The sequence below is a fragment of the Palaemon carinicauda genome, chromosome 1 (genome assembly GCF_036898095.1).
Source record: "Palaemon carinicauda isolate YSFRI2023 chromosome 1, ASM3689809v2, whole genome shotgun sequence".
NCBI lineage: Eukaryota > Metazoa > Arthropoda > Malacostraca > Decapoda > Palaemonidae > Palaemon > Palaemon carinicauda.
Genome location: NC_090725.1, coordinates 277,561,505 through 277,571,504, shown reverse-complemented (window position 1 = coordinate 277,571,504; position 10,000 = coordinate 277,561,505). Strand labels below are relative to the sequence as shown.

At 33.8% G+C, this 10,000-nt stretch overlaps 1 protein-coding gene across 4 annotated transcripts in view; it reads right to left on the bottom strand.

Moving 5' to 3' along the window:
* Positions 1-7,207: 7,207 nt before the first annotated feature.
* LOC137656840 (E3 ubiquitin-protein ligase rnf168-like) overlaps positions 7,208-10,000 on the bottom strand; it is a 128,701-nt gene continuing 125,908 nt past the window's right edge. For all 4 annotated transcript variants that reach the window (XM_068391177.1, XM_068391195.1, XM_068391186.1 and 1 more), the window contains one exon: positions 7,208-7,852. In XM_068391177.1, the coding sequence (XP_068247278.1) occupies positions 7,691-7,852 (162 nt within the window). In that variant the 3' untranslated portion in view covers positions 7,208-7,690. The remainder of the gene's footprint in view (positions 7,853-10,000) is intronic.

Below are 10,000 nucleotides of genomic sequence, written 5' to 3'. Positions count from 1 at the left end.
CACATTTAGAGATAAACCAGAAGAGGTTTACAGCTTCATAACAATACATTTGCTGGCGATTGTAGTTCAATTGTGTAAAACTCTCTATTCTTAAAGGTAATAGAATGTAATAAAAAAGCTGGGGTCTAAATATTTGGCTTAAAACTTTAAAGGTAAATATATCAAATCATAACCTGTTACCTTTTGACTGCTGAAAACTTTAGCAATATTGTATTCAACACAAATTTGAATAACATGTTACTATAGAAGGATGCATTATTTACTGTCATATCAATATATACCTCCAGCTTACAGTGCACGGTAGATTCAGTGAGAATTCCATTAATCATAAATAAAACATATACTGTACATGTATTAAACTGGGATAAAAAGTGTCCAAACTAACTGAAAAGATGTTCTACAATATCCAGCTCTCTACATTGATAATGTTTCTTTAGATTCAAAACCTTTGAAATACTAGGTCTGATTACTGATTGTAAATTTAACTTTGACCAACATATTCGGTCTGTTTCTTCTTCAATTGCAAAAGAAAAAAAAAAATGGGCTGACTGAGAAAGTTATCTAGGAGCTTTATCAATATATCCATAGAAAATGTTGCAAATCTTTCGTTTTACCTTATTTCAAGAATTCTCCTTCCAGGTCTTCATCTGGCTCTCATCTTAATTTGTTTGACAAAAAACCTAGTGTCTATTAAATTCTTGATTTCTGATTTGGATATAAATTTCTAGTAGTTATTCAGTTAGTTCTTTGTGCATGTTACATTAGTTTTGTTTATAATTATGACCATCCTTTGCATTCATATCTTCCCATATCGCGCCATCCTGTAGGCGGTAGGCCTACTAGGTATGCAGTTAATTCCAAATAAATCCATCACTATTTAAAACTAAATATCAGATAGTTTTCCACCTGTGGCCATGTTGTGGAATAATCTCTCTATTAGGGTAGCTGAATCGGTGGAACTTTAGAAGTTCGAAGTTATTGCAAGTACTATAATATTGAATGGGTTGACATGAATGTTTTCATTGTCTATATATGATAGATCTATTCTAACGATGTTATTGATCTTAAAACATTGAGCAGTTTATTCATCACTTCTCATATATAGTTTATTTATTTCCTTTTCTAACTGGTCTATTTTCTCTGTTGGAGTCCTTGGACAAAATAAAATAAAATAATAATATAGCCTTTTTCAACTAGGGCTGTAGCTTGGCAACTAAAGAAATAAAAGGATGAGAACAGCAGCTCTAATAATAATAAAAAAAAACACTTATAGGGTTAATGTGTTGCGTGGTCTACAAGAACTTGCCTATAAAAGGTTATAACAGAGAATCCAGAGAGACAAAACACCAAAGAAACATTGTCTCCCCAGCTCTAGTGTTAGCGTTTCAACGTGCAAAGCACATACTCAAAGTACCTAAAAGAGACCCTCGAGATTAGATCAGGCACAGCGCCTCTAGTATCTGGCTATCAATGACACGTCATCTGATCACCTATAACCATTATAATTACTGGAGACAACATTACTTAGTTTCAGTCATGACATATCGTGCTCAGTTCCATGAAGTGAGAAGTCCTTAGGCTTATATATAGAGTTTGCATTTCCATCTAGCTTAGCTAGTCCTAACAATAATAATACCGTTAAGTTGACTTTTTTTTTTTTTCTCCAAGCATTCGCATGTTGGGACATTATTTATATCCTTCATTTTACTGTTTCAGTATGATTTAAAAAAAGTATTAATAATCAGGGATACATTATATGATAAGGTTTGACAACATCAAGTAAATTTTGCTCCGACTCTTTGCAAATGGTAGCGTTCTTTTCGGATATTTTAGTAAACTTTGACATTTAGTCTCTCAAAGGTGGTTTAATACCTTGATAGTCTCTTGGTCTAGGAGAACAGTAAATTGGAAAAAAAAAGATCTACGGCTGTTTTTGGGGTATTATTAGCAATTACTAAACCCAAAAGATATTGGAAAATTTCAATCACAATATAGCATGAGTTTTATATCTAACTGTTCCCCGGGATTACCTCAAACGGACGTTGTGGTCATGCTTCACCAATGTATGATGCAATGGTGTGGTTTGCATACATTGTTATAGCATTATCCAAATTCAACAATGTAGGTAGGAGATTCTTTTGGTCAAACATTTTGCCAATTGTTATTCTTCCTACTACACAATAATTTCGTAGTCAATGTAATATATATATATATATATATATATATATATATATATATATATATATATATATATATATATATATATATATATATATATATATATATCAGCCGTTACTAGTCCACTGCAGAAAAAAGGCCACGGCCATATCATTTCACTTGTCTGTTTACGGTCTTTCTATGTCAGTCCACACCTGCAAACTTTCTCAGCTCATCAATCAATCGTCTTTTCTTCCTTCCCGATTCTTTTGCAATCTCCAGGGATCCATTGTGTTATTCTCAATGTCCATCTATTTGTTTTCACTCTCATGTTTCCTTACATGTAGTTAGAATATTCTCTGCTTTAGTTAGCTCTCGTAATAATTTTGTTGCTTTTTCTGACTCTTAAGTGTTAATTCCATCATTAGTCTTACCAGAGCTCTTTGAGTTGTAAGTAGCTTATGTTCTAAGGCTTTGGTAAGGCTCCAAGTTTCTGATGCACAAGTAAAAACTGGTAGAACCATCTGATTAAATACTTTTCTTTTTAAGAGAAAGTAGCATTTTACATTTCACAATTCCATACCGATTACCAAGACCTCTCCTTACCATGCTCATCCTTCTTTTAATTCTGGGCTTGTGTCCTGGGGTAATACTCTTATTTACTTGTCTCTGCATTTTCATTGAAAATTATATGTTTCACTAATATTTACTATCATTCTTACATTTTTTTCTCTTATTTAAATCTTCTATCCTTTGTAATTCTTCCCATGATTCACTAAACAGAACTATGTCATCTGCAAATCTTAAGTTGTTACAGTATTCCCCATTGATATTAGTTCCAACATTTTCCCAATCTTATATTTCTAAAAACTTCTAGGCATGCTGTGAATAATTTAGGAGAGATGGCCTCTCCACTCTCCCTGTTCAACTCCTTTCTCCATCAGATTTTTTCTCAGTATCTTTACGTAGGATTGCTTTACTTCCTGTATAGGTATCTTCAAGTGTTCTATCACAAGATTCATCTATTCCTTATCTTTGAATGGAGTTCATTACTGCTGAGATTTTGGAAAATTCAAAAGCTTTCCCAGTCTATAAATTTAACAGGTTACAGAAAAGGTAGAGAAAGTGACACCGGAGAAACTAGGAATTGGGGTCACCGGAGGGATAGGTGGATGGTCAAGAAAGAAAGGGGAAGGAGAGGAGAGGGACGGGGAGTGTAGGTATTTGAATGGCTTCAACTACTTACCCGGTTCACTTGGCTTAAGCTTAATAGTACAAAAGTAAACACCTTAATTAACGAGATTTGAAAATGAATTATAGTATCAAAAATTAGGGGAAGGTCTACAGAGTACTGCGTCAAAGTACCATTCTGAAGAAGTAATTAGCATGGGAGATTAGAAAAAAACACCATTTCTTGCTAGAAATTCATAGTAAGTTGTCCTTATTAGCAGAACACCACAGGACTTACAAAGCTTGCTTGCCAGAATGCATGAAATATCACACAAGGTTGGGCTCAAGATAAGAAAAGACAGATGATGAGGACAGAGTATGCAATGGAAGACGAAATATCATTGGAAGGAGAAAGGATTAATGAAGTAGAATCATTCAAGTATCTAAGAACTATGATCTCCAATACATGTTCTTTAGAATTAAAGTTTAGAGAAAGATTGAAAAAAGCAAATCAGGCAATGACTTGGTTAAGAAAAATTCGGAAATAAAATAGCCTGAAATTACATATATTATTGAGATAGGTGTTAATGTATGGACAAGTGTCATGGTATGACAATGAAACAATATTCCATAGATTTAGATTTGAGATCAAGTCCTCGGAATGATATTGGGAGTTAACTGGCAGGACAGTATTAGAAATGAAACTAAAAGAGAGATTACTAAAGTGCCATATGTGGATGATATCATGGTGACGGGTAGATGGTGATGGTTTGGCATGCTCTTCGCACTCCCCAAGAGAGATTAGTTCACCAAGTATTTAACTGGGTTCCAGAAGGCACGAGAGTTGGAAGACCAAGGAATACATGGCTGAAGACTATGAAGTGTGAAGTAGGAGATGATGAATGGAGAAGTATTAAAGTAAAAGCTCAAGATAGAGAAGACTGGTGAAATCTAACCAAGGCCCTTTGCATCATAGGTGTAGATGATGATGATGATGATAAACAGTGTACAAACCAACACGCAATGATATAATAAATGATTACTGTGATACGAATTAAAATGTGGTTTTATTACGAGTTCTTACCTTTGATATAGATTATAGCGCCTAACAGTGGTGTGCGTGGAGGAGGAAGGGAGGAAGCGAAGGTGAGAGAGTTGGATGGTATCCTATTAATACTGTTCCTCACACATAGCGTGACAAATTTTAAATTGACTTTTTTCCAACTTTTTCTATTGTCAATGTACTGTACTCCGCTTGTAATAGCGTGCCAACTCAATCACATGGACACTAGGCTCATGTTTCCCAATAATTTCATGATCTGTCTACATTGTCATCATGTGCTTTTTCTTCTCACTGGTAACCTTACCACTTGCTTTCTTAGGATCCATTACTTACAAAAAAATTTCACAAATGCAATAAAAATTGCATAAATACTGTAATACAAACACAACACGGGAGATGTGTGCAGAAGTCGACGACCATGTGAACTGATCATCAAATGATACTTCAGAGGACATAAAAGGAACAAAGAAAATGGAGTGGGTTTTCTTATTGATATAAAACTTTTGCAGGTAAAAAAGAAGAGTTTTATAGCACTAGTGATAGAATTGCAGGATTAATTATCAAATGAAATAAAAAGTATAAACTGAAGATCATTCAAACGTATGCACCAACATCATCCCAAACAAAGAAAGAAATAGAAACTTTTTATGAAGATCTGGAGATATCTAGAAAAAACATGAAACTCAATTTACATTTATTTTGAGTGATTTCAATGCTCAAGTATGTCTAAAGAACAAAGGAGAATCAGCAGTAGGTACTCGGAATGACAGAGGAGACATGCTTGTAGAATTTACTGAAAAACAATTTTAAAATTATGAACACTTTGTTTTTAAGGAACATAGAAAATGGATATAAAGAAGCCCAAATGGAGAAACAAAAATTATATAGATTCTATTCTTAATGAAAATTTAATGTCAAGCAATCATAGAATGGTGAGAAAAAAAAAATAGTTTAGATTTAAGGAAAGAGAAAAGTAATTTTAAGAAGGAAAATACTCTCCTGTAATAAGAGAAAAATCTGACGAGTTTAGTTTAGCAATACAAAATAGATAGCTTACTCCCCGCAACATGATGAAATGGAACCAAGTAAAGATGAAATGAAAAATCCTTTAACAAAATTTATAAAGGAATCAGCACAAGAGATAGGTAGAAGAGTTTCTAAACAAGATCAAGGGAAACTATCAGAAAAGGCCAAAAACCTAATAAAGAAAACATTGGAAATGAGGGTAAAATCCAAGAGATGAAAAGGAATTAGCAAACTATCCAAAACAATAAATACACTGAAAACCGAAGATATTCGTAAATACAATCAGACCAAAACTGAGGAAACACTAAAGAAAGGAACATCAATTTGAAGGAAATATGGCTTGGAACAAGGTCCTCACAGAGGTTTTCTTTAGAGGATGAAAATGAAAATATCAACAATATAGTGATAAGAATTGCAGAGGATTTCTATGCAATGCTTTACAACAGTGATATAGGAAACAACTTCAATAGAAATAGTGAAACACCTGAGTCTATACCAAATGTAACAGTAGGAGAAGTAAAGAAAGGACTAAAAGGTATGAAAAGAGGCAAGCAGCAGAAGATAGCCTAACAATAGATTTATTAATAGATACTTACATCTACTGCACATCCTTTACAATGTTTACAATGCTTTCAGAAGGAAAAAAGTCACTGACTACACCACCACTTGCATTTTTTTGCTTCACCTCTTCTTCAATAACATAATTAGTATCAAGGTACCAAGTTATTTCAGAAATTGCTGCAACCCGTACATCACAATTTCTCTCTATAAACATCAGAACCTCACATCCCAAAACCTGATTGATTGATTGATTTTAAGTTTTCTGGCATCCTGACATCTAAGGTAATTGACGCCGATATCTACAGGCATTATAAATAAAGAATAAAAGAATATTAAATTAAAACCATAAAAGCAAAGATGTCATTATAAAAGTTAAATGGCTTTCTGAAGACGTTTCAGAAATAAATCTAAAAATACTGCTACCATAGTACGACATAATTTCCAAGAATATTGGCAAGGATAAACCTGCCATCTTTACCTTGAGCCTTAAACAGATACAGGTACAGTATCTATTTCTTTCAGTATTATAAGAGGAGCATTCTGTCCACAAATGCCTCACTATCAAGGGTACCAAACAGTTGTCGCAATATGGCTGGTATTACCAGTTAGCAGAAATTCATGTGTCAAACGAGTGGGAAAAAAAAAAAAAAAAAAAAAAAAAAAAAAAAAACCAATGGAGATCACTTGCTATGATGTGACACACTTTGTACCAAATGGTTTTCAGTGTTCAGGTAAAGTTACTATGTATTTGTTTATTTAATTATCACAACAACTATTATTATTATACTGGATAGTATCATGTTATTACAACAGCATATATTGTATATAGAAAAGTAAATTTAAACAGTGTTACACAAGTGAATTTTCAAGCCCTTCCAATTTGTTTGGGGAGAAAAATGAACCAATAATGCACCAATCATGTCAAGGTATACAGCAAGAAGGATGAGAAGAAAGGAATATAGCTTAAATATAGTGGATTTCCATAGCGAATAAATGAAACCACTAACCTTGAATCAGCAAATACTGCCCTTTCCTGAGAAATGTGTTTCAACAGCCACAACAAAATCTTAAGTCCATTTTATACTTTACTGAAACAGGCTTTCCAGACCTAAAAGCAGAGTTCAAATTCTTAAATAACTAACTATATAAAACAAGTAGAAGAAAGATTACATAATCAGTGGAATACTAAATGAAACAAACCTTAAATAATATCTTAAACAAAAGTCTGAATATAAACAAAAGTAATATTTATTGGTATATCACAGGCACACTGACATGAAGGCTGTTGAATCTTATCTAGGTTTCCAAAAGGTAGAATGAAATTCATGAATAACAATGTGATAATTACAGCTAGGCACTGAAAATACATGGATAAGGTATGCAGCCGTGATACAAATGATAACAATACTGTAAAACAGAATACACCGACAAAATTTTAAACTCAGAAGAAACTGCTTTTCAAACTTTTTATGACATCATAAAAATGGATAAAGCTAACAAGTATAAATATGTCCAGAATAAATATTTACAATATTCTTTAAAAGCAAATGAAAAACAAAAGAAAAATAAGACAAATTTACAATACTGTACAGTATAGTATATACAAGTTACAAAAAAGTAGAGCTCTGCAGGCATTATGTATGAACTTGCCAAAATATTACACCTAGACCAATGTAATATGTCTACAGTTTCAAAATACCCAAATTCAGTATCTTAACTTTTTTTCTGCCGTTTGGCCATTGCTTCTATAAGGGTTGTTTGTCGTTCTCTTTTAGGAGTGGAAGTCTTTGTAAGCTTGCTTGACATTTTGGATCCAGTGGCTGATTTTCTTGTTCTCAATGCATATTCATCCCCTGATCCACGACTTCTGTCGACCTGAGAGAGCAAACAGAAAAATTTAATAAGATATACAGTACTGCATTGTACATACTGTACTGTAGCGTTTATCCTCCATAAGTAATATTTTTCAGTTACGAGACACTAATAGAACAAATTAAACATTTTTCAATTGGATTTTAAAGCCTGCAAAACAACTAAAGTACCTATCATTATTTCCTCAATTACTGAGATAAGGATACTAAAATGAAACTTCTTACTTATATTACTTATTTACAAAAGTTCACCTTTACCTTTACTTCTCTTTCTGCTAAATTAAAGTGTGCGCTACACAAACTAACAATTACAGATATGCCTACTCATTACAAATGTTCTGTGGACAATATCAGAACATAAAAAATATTGAGAGTTCTCTTTCTTGAATAGCATTCACTAAACTACAGTAACTGAATCACTTCAAGTATTTAGTTCTGGCACTTTGTACTAGTATGTTTTAAGATTGTTAAAAACTTTCTTAAAGGAAATTTAGTTTTGTTTTATTTGAGTTCAAAGAATCCACGCAATGGAAAAGATAACATCATCCAAATTCAGGGAAAATATATTGCATGAAGGGTACTGTTATAGACTAGACAGAGTAGAGTACTTAAGAGTGGCAAAAAGAGTCATGGCGATGCGTCAATGGAAAGCACAAACAAAGAAGAGGAGATCCCATGTTCTCTTCCAGTGTCTGGAGTGTCAATGAATGTGTTGTCAGTGAACATCCTTGTACAAATAACTTGTTAAGAGGGGTGGCATCAGGCAATGCAATGTCAATTGATCATATACACTCCTACAAATTATAAATTCAGATATTCTAAGAGTTGAACAGTATCAAACATCAAATAAAGTTATCAGAATAGATACTGGGCAGCATTAAAGATGTAAAGCAAGGTAAATACGTGAGTCAATAAGGCTATTTCACAAATTGTTACCGAATATACTTTATAGACATTTATTGGAAAAACTACATAAAACATCATGTCGTGAAAAAGAGTATGGCAACATAGGCCACATAGATAATATAGCAACATATCACTATAGCATGGCCCAGAAAAGGAATGCCGTAAGTACCAACATTGCCGACAGTCTGACAACTCTCTTTATAAAGGAGAATGCTGTCGGGTTAATAGGCCAGAAACCCCGAAGGGCTAGGCCTTCACACAATAAAACACTCACAATATATATCTAAGTTCAATATCAGTAACTGGGATCAACAAAATAATTATTCTCTCAAAAAATAAAAAGGGTTAGAATACGGCATCATACAACTATCAGCGCACCGACAGGAAAAAGTGTACTCGCCCTTCGCAAAGGGGAACTAGAAAGGAATACCGTAAACCAACTAGAGCGCGTATGTAGCACAATGGCCCGACGGACATGCCATTAAAGAATAGACTTGGCCAGATACCACAAAATGAAAGAAGAATCCCAGAAACTAAAGAAAATTTATTAGCCAGTCAGCGAACCAACTGAACAATAAAAATGAGCTTGCCCTTCGCCAAGGGGATTTTTTAAAAACTGTGCCTTCTTTGCCCTGAGAAACTCTAACATTGTGGCACGATGGCCAGCTTAACTGCCAACATTAGGCTTGAATAGCCGAAACTGATACGAACTCGTAAAATACTAAAATAATAAATCGTAATGAAAATACATAAAATCGAGTCCTTGGCATCGTAATGAAAATATATATATAAAATTGAGTCCTTAGCATCGTAATGCTAAACAAAAACTAACGTGAAACTTACCCAAAAATAGAGTAAACACGATAAATAAGAGGCCATCGGAGATTTAAGCCCGACGCCATGCTAGCAGGACTCTTAGAGCTTTGATTTCCTAAAACATAAGTCCCTGAAGGGAGTTAAACCAAAATTAGCATAAATAAAGGCAAAGAGAGGTAAATACTCAACTTTGACGAAGATGAGGAAGCCATTCACACCAAGATTCTTCAAAAACTGCAAAAAAAGCGCCCACAAAAAAAAAAAAAAAAAAAAAAAAAAACGAATTGTAGCAACAGCTCCCCATTCGCAGGAATGAGAAGCAGGAACGTATAGGGGCATTCGAAGGTGATAGGATGTGCAACGGCTCCTTATCTATCCTTCCCCTTAGAGGATTAGACTGGGTAAGGTCTGTTTGGGGTGCAGATACTAT